This window comes from Rana temporaria, chromosome 11 (assembly GCF_905171775.1).
Source record: "Rana temporaria chromosome 11, aRanTem1.1, whole genome shotgun sequence".
Classification (NCBI taxonomy): Eukaryota; Metazoa; Chordata; class Amphibia; order Anura; family Ranidae; genus Rana; species Rana temporaria.
The window spans coordinates 146193288-146216892 of NC_053499.1; the positions used below are offsets into that span (position 1 = coordinate 146193288).

Here is a 23605-nt window from a genome sequence, read left to right on the forward strand (position 1 = left end):
CGCTTTAAAAAATACATTCAAAGTTTGTTTGGTTTATTACTGAGTAAAGAATGCTATTTTAATATCTCCCTGGTGTTTACCTGTCATATTCCTTCTGATTCATGCAACAGCAGAAGGAGTAGCACCAGAAAACGATCAAAACTTTCCTTTATGCTACAATTCATGTTCTCCTTTCCTTCTCTGCACTGGACTGAAACTGTTACTATGGTACTGTTATATGTCCTTGGTGGATAATTTTAACACAGAAATTTACATAATACAACTGTAAAATACTTCCAAATTATTTTATTGGTGCATATTCCATTACCAACAGTCTATAAACAGCTTACTCCCTTGTATATAGATAATATCCAACAGGAAACCGCCCTTTCTTTCCCGGACTCCTTCCAGCCATAGAATTTATAGCCTGACTGGTGACATACACTGGGGGGGATTTTCAGAGGAGGCAATAGTATTCACTGACCAAAAGGCAGAGGCTTCAGCCTAAATCCCACTAATACTTAAGAAGTTGCTCTGATGACTGTGACAACTTAATCCATGCGGAAAGATGGTACTGGCACAAGCGGCTTCCTGTATCAGAACAGATTTAGCTATGGTTGCAGTAATTAGGTATTTCTAGCTGCAGAGACTAAGCTGCGATTGTGCACACTCAGGGTGCAGGAGACTTTTTAGCTCAGAGACATATCCTCATCATTGTGGAGAGCCCAAATATAAACTTCGCTCCCACTGCGGTGTAATGGATACCGTACGTGAAAGCTGTGAAGGTAAATAAACTTTCATTTGGAAAAATTCTTCCTGGCAGATTTATGGGCAGCGCTTGGGCATCAGATGTTCAGAATTAGGGAAAAATTTGTGTGAGTTTCCCAGTTTAATATGAAAGAAATTCCATCAAGGACACACTGATGACCTGCTGTGTGATGGGGATAAGAGCAGACCAGGAAGGAGCGGCGGTCTTCTGGGAACAACTCACTATTCTGCTCTTGTTGCCCTCATCATCTATTACGCCTCTTTTAGCAATAGCCCCGTCTATGCAAAAAAGACAGAGAGGCTTCCTGGAAGATAAAGCAATTTTAGGGCTCAAACATAAATAAAAGCTTATTAAAATGTAAACTATATTGTGTATAACAAAACCTGAACTTGCTTTAAAGTAATTATTTCCCCATTTTCTTTAAAACAAAATATTTAGGCTAGATTTGGGTTTTAATTAAAGGGGAACTTCACTCTCCTAATCAACATTGATTATTTTTAATCTGCATGCTTCTAGTATTAGTAAATAGATAGGAAAGTATATCATATTTACTTGTTTTAAACTTTTTTTTTTGTTAACATTTTGTCAGTTACGGCTTCTTGCCTAAGAAAATTATGTCATACATCCTAGGAGTCTTGAGGAGGGGAGGAGGGGTTTCCTCATCTAAGCAAACTCTCCTGCATGCATGCTAGACCTAAGGGCAGATGGACTCCAGGAAGTAACTGCTACTTGAAACACCTGCCCTTACCCAAGATGGCCATGGTCAGAAATGCTAGAGGGTGTTTTTTAACAAGATTTCTCAACAAAATAAAGCATGGATGGATGACGGAGTTTGCATTGAATATAAAAAATGAATTAAATAGTGTTTTTGGTTTGTGGTGCTTTTAAAGCTGCACTCTCTCTGGTGTATATCCATACCTCCCAACTTTCTGAGATAGGAATGAGGGACACCTATCAGCAAAAGTATGCAGGCATAGAACACACCCCTTGCCATGCCCCCTTAAAGGAGAATTGTACAAAAAAATAAGATTGGTTAAACCCACAAGTGCTTTTTTTCCACTACTATTTCTATATATTGGCTTTTGGAATTTACAAATGCTGCAATTTAGAAATCAGATGAAAGGTTTAGCGCTGGGAAACACTTTTTGATAGATAAAAAGTGCATTTTATATACATCTGTATAGATCAGACCAAAATGAGGGACAAATGAGGAGAATGAGGGACAGAGGGACATTGCTCCAAATCAGGGACAGTCCCTCGAAATCAGGGACAGTTGGGAGGTATGTATATCTGAACATGATAGCACAAATTAGCCTTCTTAAGGTGGACCTTGAATAAAAATATTAAGTTTGCTTCTTTAGTAGTGTCCTCCACCAATAAGAAGCATTGAGCTAAATAAAAAAATACTTTAGGAGAAAAATGTAAGGATACTCACCTTACACCCCAAGGTTTCGGTGAGTTCTTCCTGAGAAGGGTGACGTCAGTGGGCCTTCTGCTGTGATAGCCGAGGAACTAAAATCTCAGCAGCAGTTGTTTATAACTGTAATGACCATCATGAGAAATTATTTTTCCGAGGATTCTGGGAGAAGGCAAAGTGACATGGAATGATACCACCCTCTCCTGGAGGAAGCGGCTGGAAGTCAAAGCGTAGAAGAGTGACTTCTAATATATATATATATATATATATATATATATATAAATACAATTCTCACATAGTGCTTCTTAAAGTGAATGACTAAAAAAGAAACAACTCTTACAAGTTCATTCAAGGTCCCATTAAACTCAAAGGTTTATTTTCCATTGTTGATTCTTTTGGAAGATAACTTGTACTCTAGAGTACTAAGAACAAGACCACCCAAACATCCAATGCTTTGATAGTAACTAAAACATAAATGTACACAGGGTTTCCATATTTGTTCTTTTACATGTGCAAGTTCTGCTTGCTGCTTAGTTGAGTGCAGGTGATTTTACTGATCTCTCTCAACAGAAATCGATCAGATACCATGTACATTTCAGATGACTTATTGCATATATGTATTTTATTCTTAGTGGTTGTTAAAGAGGAGTTACAGTCTTCTTACAGTATTTTCACAAAAAACACACTCGGTATGCCTAGGAATCGTTTTCTCTCAACAGGCTATTCTTTTACATTGAAATCAAATATATACATGTTAAATCTACTGAAGAATACCTCATAACTTCTATGTGCCAGCACCCACTCACTTCCGGGATTTAGTGCAGCTGGCTACCCAGCATGTACATCCAGTTCTCACCTCTGCACAGTAATCACACTGTGTGGCGCAATTCCTGTAATAAAATAACGTGATGTCACATGCTGAGGATGCCTGTTAACTCCCATGATTGATAACGTCGATATCCCAGGAGTCGACAGGACAATCCATCTGACATCAATCGCCTAGGTGGCTCTACCTGGAAGCAGGAAGATTTAAAAAAATTAAAAAGGGTATTTACCACTCTCAGGCCTAGTACACACGAGAGGATTTATCCGTGGATACTGTCCAGCGGACCGTTTCCGCGGATAAATCCTCTCGAGGATTTCAGCGGATTTGGATCCGATGGAGTGTACTCACCATAGGATCGAAATCCGCGCCGAAATCCCCTCGCGATGACATGTCACGCCGTCGCCACGATGATGGCGCGGCGACGAGGTCATATAAGGAATTCCACACATGCGTCGAATCATTACGACGCATGCGGGGGATCCCTTCGGACGGATTGATCTGGTGAGTCTGTACAGACCAGCGGATCAATCCGTTGGGATGGATTCAAGCGGATAGATTTGAAAGCATGTCTTCAAATTTATATCCGCTTGAAATCCATCCCAGGGGATAAAAATCCGCGGAAACAGATCCGCTGGATTGTACACACCATAGAATCTATCCGCTGAAACCGATGCGCTGAGATTTTTCAGCGGATGGATTCTATCGTGTGTACGGGGCCTAAGCTGTTCTCCTGTTATAGAATACAAACATATCCTCACCTCTTCAAGTTCATTACAAGGGGGCAGGGCACTTTACAGAAGACAACTGGAGAAGAAGATATTCTTATGTGCAACACACAGGAAGTGTCAAAGGTATGGCATTTCTCAGGCAGGATCAACGGGTATTTTCTGTATTTTATGTAAATGTTCTTAGCTTGGAAAAAAGAAAACGTATGCAGCCACTATATCTAAGGTCTGTAAGCTACAAAATATTGCATTTTTGTTCTTGCGTTTAGTTTTCCTTTAAGCAAAGATTTGCTGTCTGATTATCGCCTACTGCTGCCCATCCCTCTCCCATTTAACATTTGAAGATTTATCAACATACAACTGCATTTATTTGTGTTTTTTTTTTTTTTATATCTGCCTGGACTTTTCCAATTGAAATACAATCCAAGAAAATAAGGAACTTGACTCAAAATGACTTTCAGGTAACCACTTTACAACCGCTAAACGTCAAATTATGTCCTTGACTTTGTGTGGTGATATCTCAATGATGCCTGCAGCTACAGGCATCATTCAGATATCACCGTCTTCAGCCGGCGATTCTGTGCACAATAAGAATGATCAAAGCGACAGTTCCGCTGCTTGATCGTTCTTATAGGCAGTGGGAGGGGACCCCCCCTCCCGCCGCCATCCGGTGCTTCTCCGGGCTCTCCCATGGCATCGGGGGCCCGGAGAGCGAATTGGCTGGCGCTGGCTAGGGAAGCATAGAGATGGTCACCAGTCATCTCTATGACCGTCGGAGGCCCGGGCGCGACGTTATGACGTCACGCCCGGTACCTGGAAGTAAACAAAGCCGCAATCGCGGCTGTCGGTGTGAGATCGGTGAATGTTTTTTCACCGATTTCATGATTGTAAGCCTGGAAGAGAGATGTGGGGTCTTATTGACCCCACATCTCTCCATAAAGAGGACCTGTCACACTGATTCCTATTACAAGGGATGTTTACATTCCTTGTAATAGGAATAAAAGTGATCAAAAAAAATAAAAAATAAAGTGTAAAAATAAAAAAATGAAGTAAAATAAAAACATTTTTTTTTAAAACGCCCCTATCCCTGGTAGCTCGCGCACAGAAGCGAACACGCATGCAAGTCCCATCCACAAATGTAAATGCCGTTCAAACCCCACATGTGAGGTATCGTCACGTGCGTTAGAGCGTGTGCAACAATTTTAGCACTAGACCTCCTCTGTAACTCGAAAATAGTAACCTGTAAAAAAAAAAATTAAAGCGTCGCCTATGGAGATTTATAAGTACCGAAGTTTGGCGCCATTCCATGTGTGTGCGAAATTTTAAAGCGTGACATGTTAGGTATCTATTTACTCGGCGTAACATCATCTTTCACACTATACAAAAAAATTGGGCTAACTTTACTGTTTTGTTATTTTTTAATTCATGAAACCATTTTTTTCCCCCCAAAAAAGGTGTTTGAAAAATTATTGCGCAAATACCGTGCGAGAAAAAAAAGTTGCAATGACCGTCATTTTATTCCCTAAAAATTATATATATATATATATATATATATATATATATATATATAATGTTTGGGGGTTCTGATTAATTTTCTAGCAAATAAGTTGTGATTTTTACATGAAGGATAGAAGTGCCAAAATAGGCCCGGTTGTCAAGTGGGTAAACAATAGAATAATACATAAAACTGAAAACGCATTTAACCCCCTTAGCGGTAAACCCGAGCGTGACTCAGGGTTGGTTTTCAATGTTAGGATCGGTATCCCCGAGTCACGCTCGGGGTGGACGCGCAGAGTGTGCAGCGGCGCAGCTTACCTTCTCGCTGGATCCACAGGCAAGTTACTTACCTTGTCCCTGGATCCAGCGATGCCACCCCGCTGTGTGAGCGAGTGGGTCCTCCTCGCTCGATTCACAGTCCCCCCGTGTGCCGCCGATCTCCGTTCCCTGTGACGTTACGACGCACGGGGGCGGAGAACGGCGCCAAATTCAAAAAAGTAAACAAACACAATACATACAGTATACTGTAATCTTATAGATTACAGTACTGTATGTAAAAAATACACACCCCCCTTGTCCCTAGTGGTCTGCCCAGTGTCCTACATGTACTTTTATATAATAAAAACTGTTCTTTCTGCCTGAAAACTGTAGATTGTCCAAAAGTGTCCCTTTATGTCAAAAATGGTTTTAGATCAGCTAGAAAACAGCGATAATAAATTATAATCACTTGCAGAAATGTGCGATTTGTGGGGAAATTCGTCATAAAAAAAAAAAAATAATGACAGCGACAATTCTGCAACTGAGCAAATTTCAGTGATTTTGAGTTGATTACATTATTGAATAATTTTTATTATAATTATATTATTATTTGTTATAATTATTTATTATAATTTATAATTTTGTTTTTAAAAAAAATGTCATACCCGGGATGCCTACAAGATTCTTGTTTGGTCAGATTTAAGTGAGTTATTCCTAAAAATGACAGGCCTACAGTACAAATAACCAAATTTCCTTGCAAAATAATTGTACCGCTTTTGGTACGTAATTCCAGACAGAATCATACCGCCAGGGAGGTTAAAATCCTGCCTGGCTTTGTGTAACATTCTAAAGATATTACCTGCATCCCTCAGAGACAAGAATCTGCTGCACTGAAATATTTAAATTTTAAGACATGAAAATTATATTTGATGTTAACAGGCAAGATGTTCCATTAATAACTATATTCCCTGCAGGCAGGCCAGAGACCCCATCTTGTATATAAGGAATATTAGGAAAAGTTTTACAATCTCAAGAAATAATAATGATGAAGGATGTATTCTGCAAGGAATGTAATTAAAAAACAAAAACAAAAAAAAAAAGGTTGGTTTTAGTTTTGTGTGTTTAATCATGTCAGGGATACAAATTGTATGCCTTGAAACGAAAGGTGTAAGGCTCATTAAAATGACTCCTCAGGCGGACAGCCTGACAGATTTTGCTGAGGATGGAAATATAGTTAAAGTGGGACAGAGATATGAACAAATGACAGTCAAGATTCTGGCAAAATTCGACTGATTTTTTATTTGTTTTGTCTTGTTAAAGTGAACCTGTGCTATTCCAGCACAAAATAAAATTGTAAGAATACGTTGCTTTGTGTTATGCCTGTGGGTACTATTTAAAAAAATAAAGGGAAGAATTAGCAAAGCTTCTGCACTATTATAATGGTGCATGAAAATAGCACATGAGGCATGCACAGTATCGACAACGCGGAAAGACCTGCGTCAGCGGTGGTAAGGATGGACAGGAGTTGCCAGAGTAAGCAGCCCCAGCTCTTCTACTCTCAATACAGTATGTGGCACAGACGCAAAGAAAACAACAATTCACTTTTGTTAATTAGAAGCAGCAATTGCTCCATTTTATCAGTTTAGGAGAGTGGTGCAGGCCATTTGCCTTTGTTACCCAAAGGCACACAGACTATGCTGCAATTGTAATAATAATACATTGGAATAATATTTAATAACAAAAAAAAAACAATTGTTTAAATCTTATGGTCAAAATGTAAAAACATACATATTTTCTTCCACTTTGTATATCAATTATGTCCAGCCTACTCTTATTAATCTGACCTATCTTGAAGTTTGTAAACTTAGGGCCAGATTAACGTACGTTCGCGTATCTTTGTGCGGGCGTAACGTATCTGATTTACGTTACGCCTCCGCAACTTAGACGGGCAAGTGCTGTATTCTCAAAGCATTTGCTCCGTAAGTTGCGGCGGCGTAGCGTAAATCGGCCGGCGTAAGCTCGACTAATACAAATTTGGAACATGGGGGCGTGTTTTATGTAATTGTTGTGTGACCCGACGTGATTAAAGTTTTTCACGAACAAAGGGGGTTATCCTCAAAAGAGATACTCCGACTTAACTGCTGTTCAGTCTGTGTGTAACTTTGGAAACGATCCTCAAAAGGCTTTTTCCAAAGTTAGACAGAAGATCCGGCATGTGTAATTGAATTACACTGCCTAATTTTAGGATGCAGTACCGCATCCGCCGCTGGGGGCATTTCGAGTCGAAATGCCGTTGCTAGTATGCAAATTAGCACTTAAGGCGATCCACAAAGCTTTCTAGCTTCCTTTTTGCGCCGTAAGTGTTATTTTGCAAGTGTAAAATTAGGGCTCGTTTTACAAAGTGTAAAGTTAGTAACACCTTGTAAAGGCCCATTCCAGCGACGGCATTTGGTATGCTTTCCCGAGGGAGAACTCCACGGCAATTTGTAAAAAACAAAACCGGCATGGGTTCCCCCCCAGGAGCATACCAGGCCCTTAGGTCTGTCATGGGTTGTAAGGAGACCCCCCCACGCCGAAAAATTGACGTAGGGGGTCCCCCTACAATCCATACCAGACCCGTATCCAAAGCACGCTACCCGGCCGGCCAGGAAGGGAGTGGGGACGAGCGAGCGCCCCCCCCCCTCCTGAGCCGTGCCAGGCCGCGTGCCCTCAACATGGGGGGGTTGGGTGCTCTGGGGCAGGGGGGCGCACTGCGGGCCCCCCCACCCCAGAGCACCCTGTCCCCATGTTGATGAGGACAGGACCTCTTCCCGACAACCCTTGCCATTGGTTGTCGGGGTCTGCGGGCGGAGGCTTATCGGAATCTGGGAGTCCCCTTTAATAAGGGGGCCCCCAGATACCGGCCCCCCACCCTAAGTGAATGGATATGGGGTACATCGTACCCCTATCCATTCACCTGGAGGCAAAAAGTAAAATGTAGTAAACACACAACACAAGGCTTTTTAAAATAGTTTATTATTCTGCTCCGGAGGCCCCCCCCTGTCTTCGTTATTAGCTCTTTTACCAGGGGGGGGCTTCTTCTTCCACTCTCCGGGGGTCTTCCACTCTCCGGGGGTCTTCTCCGCTCTCCGGGGGGGGCTTCTCCGGACTCCGGGGGGCTTCTTCCATCTTCTCCCCTCTTCCGCTCTTGACTCGGCGAACCCCGGTTCTTCTGCAGCTCTCCGGTGCCTTCTTCTTCAGCGCTGGCTGCCTGCTATGTTTGTGTGTTATCTCGATTTCAAACAGGCAGCCGGCGCGGTCTTCTGTGGCGTCATCTTCTCTTCTGGTCTTCTGTTCTTCCGATGTTGCCTCGTCGCCTGTTGTCGCTGTAATGATGGAAGCGCGCCTTGCATCCCATTTATATAGGCATCACCGTCCCATCATGCTCCGGCAGGTACCCACGTGGTGGGTGGCCTACCCACGTGCACCCACCACGTGGGTACCTACCGGAGCATGATGGACGGTGATGCCTATATAAATGGGATGCAAGGCGCGCTTCCATCATTGCAGCGACAACAGGCGACGAGGCAACATCGGAAGACAGAAGACCAGAAGAGAAGATGACGCCACAGAAGACCGCGCCGGCTGCCTGTTTGAAATCGAGCTAACACACAAACATAGCAGGCAGCCAGCGCTGAAGAAGAAGGCACCGGAGAGCTGAAGAAGAACCGGGGTTCGCCGAGTCAAGAGCGGAAGAGGGGAGAAGATGGAAGAAGCCCCCCGGAGTCCGGAGAAGCCCCCCGGAGAGCGGAGAAGACCCCCGGAGAGCGGAGAAGACCCCCGGAGAGTGGAAGAAGCCCCCCCTGGTAATTGAGCTAATAACGAAGACAGGGGGGGCCTCCGGAGCAGAATAATAAACTATTTTAAAAAGCCTTGTGTTGTGTGTTTACTACATTTTACTTTTTGCCTCCAGGTGAATGGATAGGGGTACGATGTACCCCATATCCATTCACTTAGGGTGGGGGGCCGGTATCTGGGGGCCCCCTTATTAAAGGGGACTCCCAGATTCCGATAAGCCTCCGCCCGCATACCCCGACAACCAATGGCAAGGGTTGTCGGGAAGAGGTCCTGTCCTCATCAACATGGGGACAGGGTGCTCTGGGGTGGGGGGGGCCCGCAGTGCGCCCCCCTGCCCAGAGCACCCAACCCCCCCATGTTGAGGGCACGCGGCCTGGCACGGCTCAGGAGGGGGGGGGGGCGCTCGCTCGTCCCCACTCCTTCCTGGCCGGCCGGGTAGCGTGCTTTGGATACGGGTCTGGTATGGATTGTAGGGGGACCCCCTACGTCAATTTTTCGGCGTGGGGGGGTCTCCTTACAACCCATGCCAGACCTAAGGGCCTGGTATGCTCCTGGGGGGGGAACCCATGCCGTTTTTTTCTTTGAAAATGGGCATGGAGTTCTCCCTCAGGAATGCATGCCGCTGTCATTTTTTTTATCCCCGACGCAACTTTAAGCCGTCGCGATCCTCAAAACTCGGCGTAACGTAACTTCGCGCATGCGCAGTACGGCCGGCGCACATGCGCAGTACGGCCGGCGCGGGAGCGCGCCTCATTTAAATGGGACTCGCCCCATTTGAATAGGAACGCCTTGCGCCGGCGGAATTTTAGTTACACAGCCTGAAATTTCTAGATAAGTGCTTTGTGGATCAGGCACTTAGGTAGAAACTTTAAGGCAGTGTAACTTAAATTGGATTTTAAGTTACGTCAGGTTTTTGGGATCTGGCCCATAGTGTGCATTGCTCCCAATACGCCGCAAGGACGTATTGGTTTTGACGTGAACGTAAGTTACGTCCAGCCCCATTCACGGACGAGTTACGCAAACGACATAACATTTTCAAATTTCGACGCGGTAACGACGGCCATACTTAACATTGGTACACCGCACTTACGCCACCATATAGCAGGGGTAACTATACGCCGGGAAAAGCCTAACGTAAACGGCGTAAATGTACTGCGTCGGCCGGGCGTACGTTCATAAATTTGCGTATCTAGCTAATTTGCATACTTGACGGGGAATTCGACGGAAGCGCCACCTAGCGGCCAGCGTAATATGCATTTACGATACGACGGTGTAACACAGTTCCGCCAGTCGGATCTACGGGAAATCTATGCGTAACTAATTCTAAGAATCAGGCGCATAGATACGACCGCGCAACTCAGAGATACAAACGGCGTATCTGGAGATACGCCGTCGTATCTCGTTTAAGAATCTGGCCCTGACTTTCTTACTTTGAGAAGATCTCAGCATTGAGAGGAGAGCTGCAGCTGCTTTCTCCTCCTACCTCTGGACACATGCTAAAATCTTTACATTGTATACAACTGGCCCAAAAGAACTTGTTATGTAATACAAGTTATTATTGAATAAAGAAAACAATAAAGGTTCTGTATTCTAATTTGAAACATGTCAAAACGAGATGGGTAAAATATGACCTTCAGCTCCTGTTCTCCACCTGTAGAGAACCAGTGGTAATTTCATCGATGAAATTAACACTACAGTAAAACGTTGGTTTACGAGCATAATTCCTTCCAGAAACATGCTTGTAATCCAAAGCACATGTATATCAAAGCATTTTTTTTTTACAGGTATTAAAGAGAAGAGAGGCACCTCTAAGTGTAGAAATAAGTTGCTAAATGTTGTACCTTCATTAAACGTAACATATTGCTACACTTAAGGCTCCTCCATTTTTATACTCAGTTGTGACATCGCTTGTATATCAAGGCAAAATGTATTAAAACATTTGCTGGTCTTGCAAAACGCTTTCAAAACAAGTTACTCTCAAACCAAGGTTTTACTGTATTTTAGTCAATTAAAATATGACTGAAACAAAACAATTCAGATGACTAAAATAAGCCTAAAACTAAATGACTCAAAAAACTATGGACTAAAACTAAATCGAAAATTTGATGTCAAAATGAACACTGTAGAGAGGTGCTAAAACGCATTTCACCCTTTTTAGATGCCTATACTATCAACCCTGAAAAGGGGAAAAACGCATCTGATTGGAAAACAGAAGTTTAAGCATCTCATTACATTTATGCAGCGGGGAGTTGGTGTCTGTGTGCCACCATTTTGTTGAAGTCTACCGGAGCCTGACAAGCCAAATCTGTCTGTCTTGCACCAGTCTTTTCAGTTCTGGCTAACACAGGTTTGAAGGGGCATTTGAGCGGTCGGTATTTTCATTGTTTTGGGCTACATATGCCAAAATGAGGTTGAATTCGTAGCACACGAGCATCGTATTGTATACAAGTTCAACACTAATCGCCACAGGAAAAAAATCAAAAAAATGGTAGCCATGCAAAAAACATCCCAGCCTCATAAATGTTCAGTTCCTCAGTCTGAGATTTTTTGGATGTCTGATTTAGATAGATTTGCAACTTAGCATCTATAGCCATAAAGCTTTCTTTTGATATCTGGTTAAGCGGGAGGAGCCGGCTATAAAAAAAATATTAAAAGCCAGCATCCCCAATTCCTTCAGATGCTGACTTTTAATTTATGGACACTTGCCTGTCCAGGGCGCCTGCGATGTCGGCAGCCGAAGCCAATCAGTCGCTCGGCTCTCAGCTGCTGCCGCCATCCTCGGTGAGGGAATCAGGAAGTGAAGCCGCAAGTCGCTCAGCTCTCGGCTGCTGCCGCCATCCTCGGTGAGGGAATCAGGAAGTGAAGCCACAAGGCTTCACTTCCTGGTTCCCTACTTCACATGCGCGAGTCGCACTGCGCATCCTCACTGGTCCCTGCTGTCTTCTGGGACCTGTGTGGTCTCCCAGAAGAGAGCGGGGGGAGGACAGTGAAGGCGCAGAAAGTGGTGTAGGTCACTGAGGTGTTCTATGCCCGGAAGTGGGAGCAAACACTTGTAATACACAGGTATCTGCGCACCCTCCTCCTAAAAAGGTGCCAAATGTGACGCCGGAGGGGGGGAGGATTTTAAAAGTGGAAGCTCCATTTTTGGGTGAAACTTCACTTTAATATGCTTTCAATGACTCTTAATGGCTGGAAAGCCTATTAACTGTACATAAGCCCTATAAGCAGAGAGCACACAGTGTATTTTTTTGGTCCCGGGGCCCCACTCGCTGATAGGTATTCTATTCCTTATACTCAGTTTCCAGCAAGCACTTATATTTGTGCCTACTCAGGAATCTCCAAACACCAAAGTAAACTTATAGGAAAGTGTTTTTATTAGCTACTGACATTTCTGAAGCCGACAGCAAATGCAGTTCTGCTGACAAGGCACTTACACATGCAAGGATTCCGCCTTTAAAAAAAAAAAAAAAAAAAAAAAAAAAAAACAATGTTATTTTAATATGGTGCTGAAAAGCGGGGACCACGCCAATTAACCTGCCCAGAATTAGCTTAAGGGTTTACAGATTCCTCTTGATTTAACCACCTCAATACCATCTCCCTTCCTTTCCAGTTAATTTTTACATTTTTAGCGCTGTGACAGCTTGAATGACAAGTAACACTGTACCCAGATTAATTTGATTTCTTTTTTAGCCAAGAGCTATCTGTTCATATTCAATAACCACTGTGTTTTGTATTTACAGTACTTTAAAAATGAAAAAAAAATTCCCTTATTTTTCTCAAGGGTGTACTTAATTAATTTTAGAGTGATTTGACTGCTGTGATGTGTTTTAGACTAGATGATTGGGGTAATAAATGAACATATAATACACATTTAGACCCCTCTCCCATAGAGCAAAGATTGAAGGGTAATGGGATTTGGAAGTGTCCACTGGTCCTGTGGATGAAGCCATAGCAAATTATCAATTGCACAGGGATCATTGTCAATAGTTTCCAAACTGACCTACAGGGGTACTTCCCGAGTAGCGCGATACTTAAGTAATGGGGTTAGAGCCGGTTCACACAGGGGCAACACGACTTCCAGCACGACTTTGGGAGGCAACTTGGACACAACTTGAATATGAATCATCAGGCAACTTACAAGGCACTTCAAGTTGCCTCCAGGACAGGAGGCTTTCCAGTGGCCAATCAAACAACAAACAATCAGCTCTGTGGGAGGGAGGGGTTTGCCTGAGAAATGTATGTCACTTCCTGTATTGTTGCTTTAGTTAAGAAAGTGATCAGACTTCTGAGGCCAACTTCCATTGAAATCAATGGTACAAGTTGCCTACTAAGTTGCCTAGAAGTCGGATTGAAGTAGTACAGGAACCTTTTTTTGAAGTCGGAGCGACTTCAGTAGTGTGTATTAAGACGGGCTCCACTCAACCACACGTCTTGGAACGACTTGGTGGCAACTTCAAGTCGGATCCCAGGTGCCCCTGTGTAAACCGGCTCTTAGTTGGGCAGATTGAAAGTATTTTGAAAAATTAGAAATACAAAGCTCCCCCTTCACACCCCATATAAAGCAGGATACTCTACACTGCAATATGCAGAAAGTAGGATGGGACAGCTATAGGTAAAACTGTGAAGATATATAGGATTTTTGGCCGAACCATCATTTTTATTGCAGAAATCCTATCCCAACCAGCATATCTGTAGAGATGACCATCTAGACATTATAGTTGTTAGGTGGATCATCACGGGTGGTGATAGCATGCTCAATAGAGAGCATTGGGGTGAATCATAAGTGCATACTTAAGTTTTTTAAACTTTGCTCAGACCAAGCAAAAGGAAATGATGAGCGAAAGGATTGTGTTGAAGTTGAGAGTAACATCTAAAGCTTTTGATTTAGCTTGATTGACATCTAGTCCAGAAATTTGAGCAAAACTATCTAGAATAGGAAGAAGATCTGCAGTAAATATGAGTGGATGAGTGAGTGTTGGTTACCTGCACTCTTTACCCCTTAATATTAGGATCATAACGAATTAATTGCAACAAGGGTTCTATTTGGGTTGCTGTTTGGGAGTAACAGTACACATCTGTACTTTAGATCCAATGATCTTCCAGACTTTTGGGTTTAAAAAGAGGTACAACTGGAGCAATAATGAAACTATAGTCAGAATACACATACGTAAGTGAACTGGTTTGTATTTCTTCGAAGATGGTTCATCCCTAAACGCATAACCCGCAGCAGTGATTAGAGGTGAATTCCAGGCATGGTATATTTGTACATATTTAGATGTTCCAGCTTGAACCAATATAACTACTGTGTTTATACCATTACTAGCTGACACTGCTATTACACGCTATTTCTGTGATCTCCACTTGCTTCCGGATCCCATGTTGAGCAACCAGCCTGCTGTATTATGAATTTTCTGAATGTATACAAATGATTTTCTGATTGAGCAAGGTGGAAAGCATGATGTCATTGCCCCACCTCGTCCAATCAGGGAATGCCAAGCTGGACTATGCACAAATAAAACATGCCTGCAATTCTTCTTTAAATGTTGTGCGGGTTCAACAGTCTGACCTCTGTATCCAGTTGAGAGATTCAAAATGTTAAAGAATTTTATGGTATACATGCTTTTGTGAAGCACGTTTGTGAGTTCAGGATATATCTGAACATAAATGTTTTATTGAAGATTTCACACAATGCCGGCGTTTCTGTTTTGTAGTATTATTCAAGGATTTCCCAATTCAGAGAAAGCTGCAACCCCGTGGGAATTATCTTGTGATTTGCATCTTTATGAGAAATATTGACAAAACTTGGGATGGAAGTAAAACCACTAATTAGTCAGTATACTTTCAACATATGAGTGCTAACAGATTTATTTTTTACAGAACTGCATTTTGCCTTTTATATCTGCCTGGAATCCAGCTTTAATGATTTTTTTTAATGCAGCTATAAATAACATATGTGTTTACGATCTTTCCATCAAATCGTTTTTTGTTTGTTTTTTTATTCTTGCACAGCCAATCTTGTTATTTATACATATCTGCCACACTGCAAAGTCAAGATATGCAAAAATATCCGAGTTCAGAACTGAAGCTTTCCTGTGTTATGCCTCTGCCTCCAGTCTGCTTACCGACCAATTAGGGGGGGGGGGGGGGGGGGGAGATAATCCATGATGTAAACCTGAACAAGAAAGTACAAAGGAGCCCCCTAGCTGAGCACTGAGCGTGTAAGACAACGGTGGATTTAGCGGTTTGCCTAAATTTCCACTTTAAGAAAGGAAAATGCACAATACACGCATTCATTCTTATTCCACCCTATCCGTATGATCCATCCAAATGTCATAAAATGTTAAGGAATTTTAGAGTGTGTGTTAATTAAGTCTCATAGTTGATTCAGACATGCTATGGAAATATTTGCAGGGCAGACAGCTGCAGGGCACGTGTTTACAAACAGTAATTAAACATGAATTTAAAGGGATTCCCACATGTTGACTTGTCCTGCAAATCAGGTGTTACAGAGTGCTTTTATTTTTTTTTTCAATCATTTTAAATGTGAATTACTTTAGTGTAAATGTGCAGAGGTATACCTGTAACAAAGCTGAAATGCATGTGATCAGTTTAAAGCAGATCTGTCCCTTATTCAAATATTACATAAGTATTTAACCGTACTATTACATGAGGAAGGAAGGCAAGAGGGTATCCATGTACCATATTTTTTAGTGGAACAACAGCTTCAGCCTCCAACCAGCCTCGTGCCAACATTTCTGAATGAATTATTTATCACATATAGACATATTTTAACACATTGTTAAGCTTCTGCCCTATAGATTTTTATTTTTATACGAGTAGCACCCGTGTGCTAGGTTTTTATGTGTAGCTGTTAGAGAAGGAAAATTTAAGGTTAACTCAGGGCTAAGCATGAGCTGTCAATCTGGGTCAGGGTTCAGTGACTCAAGGCCAGATGAGTCCCCCTAGCAGCCTCTCTGGGGCCTCCCCTGTTTTCTGGGACATTGGAGAACTAGGAGTGGGTGGAGAATACAAGGAGCTGCTTGAAATATTTATGAGGGCTTCAGCCATCCCCAGCAAAAGGCAAGGCTACCTAAAATAGGCATGACAGGGCAGTCGGGTAGAAGATGGAGATATAGTGCTGTGGAGACTGTTGGTGGCCTCTGGGGTACCCCTAGTCTGGGGGGTTGAGTTTGGGTTGTGAAAGGATCCTTCCACAACACACGGAGGAAGCCCTTCCTGGAGGTACAGGAGCAAGTGTGAGGACAGTGTGAGTAGATCAGCACTACTGGGGACAAACAAGGGGGGATATAGCCAAATGTCTCTTTCAGCACTGAGCAATGTTGTTGATAAAGGAGAACAGCGAGTAGCATAGTAGTGACATTACCAAATCTTACTTTAAAGGGGTTGTAAAGGTAAACGTTTTTTCACCTTAATGCATTCTATGCATTAAGGTGAAAAAACTTCCGACTATACCGGCCCCCCATTATACTTACCTGACCCCTCGAAGTCCCGCGCTCGGCCCCGACATCCTCTTCGCCGCTCAGCCTGGCCATTGATTGGCTAGAGCAAATGGATGAAAGCAGTTGCAGCCATTGGCTGGCGCTGCTGTCAATCACATCCAATGACGCGGCGTGCCAAAGGGGCAGGGCTGAGTGATACAGTGAGCGGCTATGGCCGCTTGCTGTATCATGGGAGCATGCCCACAAGGACTCCACACACATGCGTGGGGGCTTGCATGAATGTGTGGAGTTCTTGCGGGGAGGACCAGAGACAGCCATCGAGGGACCCCAGAAGACGTGGATCGGGGCCCACTCTGTGTAAAACGAGCTGCACAGTGGAGGTAAGTATAACATGCTTGTTATTTAAAAAAAAAAAAAAAAAATCTTTACAACCCCTATAAATCTAATGAGATTAGAAGTCAGAGACAACAGTGCCCTAAATCTCAGGCCGAAGATATACAGCTATGAGAATTTACAGTACAACTATAGGAAAACTTTTTTTTTTATTCTGGATAGAGTAATAACCTGTGTCAATTAATTTTTTGTACCATTGGGGAGATTTCCCTTCACTTCCTGTCTCACAGCCAAAGCAGGAAAGTGAGAGGAAATCCATGCAAATTAAGTGAATCCCTTGGGGACCATCACCAGGTCATCATTGTCCCCAATAAAAGATTTCCCCGCTATTACTTTTCTGGGGACAACCAAAAATTTGTGATTCTATTTTACTTTCACTTTCAATGATAATGGTACACAGGACAAATAGAGAGGGCGAATCTCCCTAATGGGGACACTGATAAAAACTGAAGAATGTTCTAATCCCTTTCCACTCTATCCAAAACTAAAGACATTGTTATTACATGGAGGGTTGAATACTGGTTTGAATATAGATTTGTGTGGCCACTGTCTTCTCCATTGTTAAGCCCTGATGATGGGAAATTGGTTTTCCACCCAAAACACTTTTTTTCCATGACCTGATCGCCAACAATTAAAATGATCTTTGACATACATTGTTTGGCCTGGCACTTCTTTTTGTAATTCTGTGTTTTAAGCTACTATGGGGTACCCACCGAGGGAAGCCTTGCTGTGTGGGAGCCCTTGAAGTTGTCCTTCATCTGACTGCACCTCTCCCAGCACCTCTGTAAATATATTGGGCCAGATTCAGAGACAATTACGTTACTCCCGCGGCGGCGTAACGTATCCCATTACGTTACACCGCCGCAAGTTTACAGCGTAAGTGCCCGGTTCACAAAGCTCTTACTGTAAACTTGCGGCGGTTGAACGTAAAATGCGCTCGGCGCAAGCCCGCCTAATTCAAATGGGGCGGCACCATTTAATTAGCGCGTTCCCGCGCGGAACGTTCTGCGCATGCTCCGTTAGGAAATTTCCCGACGTGCATTGCGCGAAATTACGGCTCCCCAACGTTTTTTTTTTTAAATGCGACGTGTGTTACGGCGTTTCGTATTCCCGGACGTCTTACGCAAAAAAAAAAAAAATCAAAATTTGACGCGGGAACGACGGCATACTTTAACATGGCTGATCCAAAGATAAGCCATGTTAAAGCAGGTGTAACTTTGCAACGGGTAAAAACGACTAGCGACGACGTACAGGATTGCAACGAACGCGCGGATCTTCGTAGATCGCCGTAACTAGTCATTTGCATATACGCCGACCGCAATGGGATCGCCACCTAGCGGCCGGCCTAGAATCGCATCCTAAGATCCGACGGTGTAATTCAATTACACCTGTCGGATCTTATGGCTATCTATGCGTAACTGATTCTATGAATCAGTCACATAGTTAGGACGGGCGGATCACAGAGATACGACGGCGTATCAGGAGATACGCCGTCGTATCTCTTCTGTGAATCTGGCCCATTGTTACAGAGATTCCATCTAACATCTGGCCGGTTGAGGTTAAAATAACGGATAACATAAAACAAAAGACTCCGCTGAGCTTTGTTAATATGCATCTCAGAAACAAAAGACCCTCAAAGAACACGATGAACTGTAGGCATTGCAGTTTTTCCCACATTATAGGTAGGGTTGGTCTTCACTCTCCGCTAAATCTGGGAAAACATATCTTGATTGTATACGGATTGTTTATGCCAGAATGCAGTTTGTTTGTTTTCCCTATCTCATGTTGTTTGCTTGAGGGTGTATACACAAACATTTGGAACCGGCAGCCATAGTATCTCTGCTGTGTGGTGCGCTGGAATAATTACATGAAGACAGACGAAGGGAAATCCAGTGTTCAAAACAGCTGGGGAATGCATCTTTTTTAAACACACAAAAAAACTGATTATTTATAAGTCAGGAAGTACCTTTGCCCCTTTTAAGTTATCTCCCATTCAGTAAAATGGAACAGTGTGCAGCAATTTGGGTGGGAAACTATTAGTCATACTACGGAGGCTGGGACCTCTTCTTCTCAGATCAGACACATTCCAAGTTTTAGCCCACATAAAAGCCCAAGAGCTTCAGGCTGAGAATAGACAGAGTCTAGGGGCAAGCCCTAGAGGGGTCGGCCTCCCTCTGACCTGGGCTGACTCCCACACAGGCGGTGCTCCGGTACAGAACACTACAATCCAAAGAATGACCTGCACAAATTAGAGGGCTGGAAATGCTCTTCTTCCCCGCACTGTCCCTAGATTAAAACGAAATACAGCCTATGGGAACAGAGTGATGTATTGTAGACTTCCATGTTACATCACTGGGTGGGGTTTACAAAAGACATAAACCTGTCATCTTAAACCATGGCTAAATATTACCAAGCTTTTAAGCCCAATCTATCATCATGATTGTTTGTACAACAAAAATTGAAATTTGTTTTAATACACTACAGTTTCTGACAACTGCCAAACAGATGGATTTGGATTGGAATGATAAAGATAACATCTTGGACATGGAAATGCTTCCTTTGAAGGAGAAAGTAAATCTATAAAGTCACGTACCGTATATACTAAAGATTTTATTCAGGGTGCCTAAAAGGGCAATAATGTAAAAAAACAAAACATAACATTTATGGGCCAGATTCACATATACTTGCGGCGGCTTAACGTTTCGTCTATACGTTACACCGCCGCAAGTTTTCAGCGCAAGTGCCTGATTCACCAAGCACTTGCGTGTAAACTTACGGCGGTGTAACGTAAAGGCGTCCGGCGCAAGCCCGCCCAATTCAAATGGGGCGTGTACCATTTAAATTAGTCACGCTCCCGTGCCAGACGTACTGCGCATGCTTCCGTTTTGAAATTCCCGCCGTGCTTTGCGCGAAGTGACGTAATTTTTTTGAACGGTGACGTGCGTAATGTACTTTTGTATTCCCGGACGTCTTACGCAAAAAATAAATAAATTTGAAATTCGACCCGGGAACGACGGCCATACTTTAACATTGCTCATCTAAAGTTAAGCCATGTTAAAGCAGGCTTAACTTTGCGACGGTAAAAAATTACTAGCGACGACGTAACGAACGCGAAAACCGTTGTGGATCGCCGTAAAAGCTCATTTGCATACCCGACGCTGGAAAACGACGCAAACTCCACCCAGCGGCGGCCGAAGTATTGCATCCCAAGATCCGACGGTGTAAGTCAATTACACCTGTCGGATCTTAGGGCTATCTATGCGGAACTGATTCTATGAATCGGTCGCATAGATACTCCCAGAGATACGACGGTGTATCAGGAGATACGCCGTCATATCTCTTCTGTGAATCTGGCCCTATATTTTTTATTAGTAAATGACTACAGGCCTCAGAAAGCAAAATGCTTTACCCTAAAAATGATCTTATCCTCTGAAATTATGTCATCTTTCTTCATAAAGTCAGATGTACATACAAGACACAATAAACCTATATTTAATTGGGTAGTATCACAAAGTATTAAAGCAAACTTTACCTACTGTATGACAACCTTGTTTTTGCATTTGACCTATAAAAGGTGCTGTAGCTCTACACTGTCTCTTGCTGCTCCATAGCTAATGACGCCATGTTAATAGAAGCTTGTACCCTCTGCCTGTGTCTTCCCCCTAAACTAATAGGGTGGCCTGTGATGATGCAAATCTCACGCACGCATTCCTGCATTAGGATTCACTTTTTTGCACTGCACACGCAGTATTACAAAACAAATTGCTGGCAAAAATGGAAAATTGTTTTTTTATCTACCAAAAATCTGAGCACACAAGCATTTTTTTAACAACACAAGGACCGTCCCATATCACATTTACTGCTACAGGGTGGCCCTCCTGTGCAGAATCATGTATATATACGTGATTTTGTACATCCGCCTAAAAGGCGCAGGTGCACGCCACCAGCAGCCTGCTTCTGCTGTAATTACTCACTGGATGAGTACACACACTGGATTGTCTGCCGGCACCTGACAGTTGTTAGGCAGAGACACAGAACAGAGATCTGCTTATGAAAACAAGGCAGATCTATGTTCTGACAGGGCGGAAGGGATGGATTATGAGTCCCTGCAAAGAAGGGAAAAAAACATCACTTCCCTGCACACAGAAAAGTAAAAGAATGGCTAGGCACACAGAACCCTTTGATCACCCTAGATGTTTATCCCCTTCCCAGCCAGTGTCATTAGTACAGTTACAGTGTATATTTTCAGCACTCATAACTGTATTAGTGTCACTGGTTCCCACAAAGTGTCAGTTAGCCGCCGCATTAGGACCATTGTTATATAACTCAGTGTTTCTGAACACCAGTCCTCAAGGCACCCCAACAGGTCATGTTTTCAGGATTTCCCTCAGATGAAACGGCTGTGGTAATTACTAAGGCAGTGAAACTGATCAAATCACCTGTGCAAAATAATGAAGAGTCTGAAAATATGACCTGTTGGGGCGCCTTGAGGACTGGAGTGGAGAAACACTGATCTAGCTAATATACGGTACATACTATAAGTGACATCACCCAGTAAAACTTTGCTCCTCCTAGAGGTGCAGACTAATGCCCTGTACACACGATCGGTTCATCCGATGAAAACGGGACCGATGGATTTTTTTCATCCGATAAAGCCGACTTTCATCAGTCTTGCCTACACACCATCAGTTAAAAAACCGATCGTGTCAGAACGCGGTGATGTAAAACATTACGATGTGCTGAGAAAAATGAAGATCAATGCTTCCGAGCATGCGTCGACTTGATTCTGATCATGCATGGATTTTTAACCGATGGACTTGCCCACAGACGATCATTTTTTTTTTAACCATCAGATAATTTTAAAACAGTTCTACGTTTTTTCACCGATGGGGAAAAAAACGATGGGGCCCACACATGATCGGTTCGTCCGATGAAAACGGTCCATCGGACCGTTTTCACGAGACGAAGCGATCGTGTGTACGCGGCATTACTTTTTTCTCCCTGCTCAGTAATAAAAGGAAAATTAAACAACAAACAAACAAACCCAATGGGTAAATCAAAATTTTGGCAATCACACAAATGTGAAATTTTGATTTCTGACATCATGTTTTTTCTCACTACATCTTATGCCATAGATCATCAACGGATCCAGCTGTTTCTTGCATGTTTGCCTTGCCCTGATAGATTGGAGACAGCCTGCACCTCACGGTGGAAAAGGTAATCAAGCAGAGTAAGGGCCATCTTCTCTGCCGTCCGGCAGTTGGTGCTGATGTGAAGCATGTCGGCTGCTGTGATCGGACATCTCACTCGCATCTCAGGGTTGCTTTCATCACCGAGCATGTGCCATTGGGATAATCATCTGAAAGGGAAAATAGCACATTACATTTAGTATACACAACTATCACGGACATAATTCCTCTAAGCCCAAGTGTAAAACAACAGTCTCACCCAAAAACAAAAATACAAAGCGAATGTAAACCAAAAATATATTTCCCAGTATGTTTGGCATAACGTCTCACTGCATAAAGTTTTTTTGAGCAAACAGTTTTTTCTAAATCTGTCACAAAGTTTCTTATTTGGTGCACTTCAAGCCAAAGTTCCCCAATCCTGACACAAGAAACAACTGCACACACACACACACACACACACAAATATCCCAAGCTGACATCCAACTAACAGGCTTGTGAGAAACCTTGCTTCTGAGGCCCCCGTTCACAACGACAGAGTTTCTCGGCAGAATTCAGCGAGAAACTCGGTCAGAGTCTTGATTCTGCCGAGAAACTCTGTCGTGTGTACACTTTCGGCCCGATGAGCCGCCAAGGAACTCGTCGAGAAAATAGAGAACATGTTCTCTATTTTCTCGTTGTTCTATGGGAGAATCGGCCCGCCGAGCTCCTCGGCGGCTCCAGGACTGAACACGCCGAGGAACTCGATGTGTTTGGCACGTCGAGTTCCTCGGCCGTGTGTACGGGGACCTCCACACCCCAGTCAGTGCATTCAGCTCTCAAGCACTCTGGCACACCACTGGTGAACAGTGCTTAGAAAGCTACAATAGTTCCAAAAAAATGAGTAGACACACATAAGCAAATAGTATTGAAAATAAAAGGAATAAAACAAACATATAAAAGAATATTTTTGCTGCTCCCTAGATGAAATTAATATGCAAATCATACTTCCTCTAAACACTGATAAGACTCTTTGGATATGAACCAAGATTTGAATGAGGATCTCAACGTTATAGTTTAGAAATGGGTTGCCATACTCCCAACCTTTTCAGTTGGATAATAGGGGCTGGCTACTGTATCTACCGTATTTATCGGCGTATACCAAAATCGTGGGTGCGGCGGTATACGCTGATACCCGCGCCGAGTTTGAATACTGCGCCGACATATACAGAGCGCAGTACACTCGTGTATTGTCGGGCAGTCTCGGCTCCTCCCGCGC

General features: G+C 43.2%; 1 protein-coding gene across 1 annotated transcript in view; it reads right to left on the reverse strand.

Annotated features, from left to right (window-relative positions):
- Positions 1 to 23605, reverse strand: part of LOC120917823 (BTG3 associated nuclear protein) — a 440239-nt gene that overhangs the window by 226800 nt on the left and 189834 nt on the right. Inside the window, 3 exon segments of the mRNA XM_040329379.1 lie at positions 22283 to 22324; positions 22327 to 22500; positions 22503 to 22520. Coding sequence (XP_040185313.1) covers positions 22283 to 22324; positions 22327 to 22500; positions 22503 to 22520 — 234 coding nt within the window.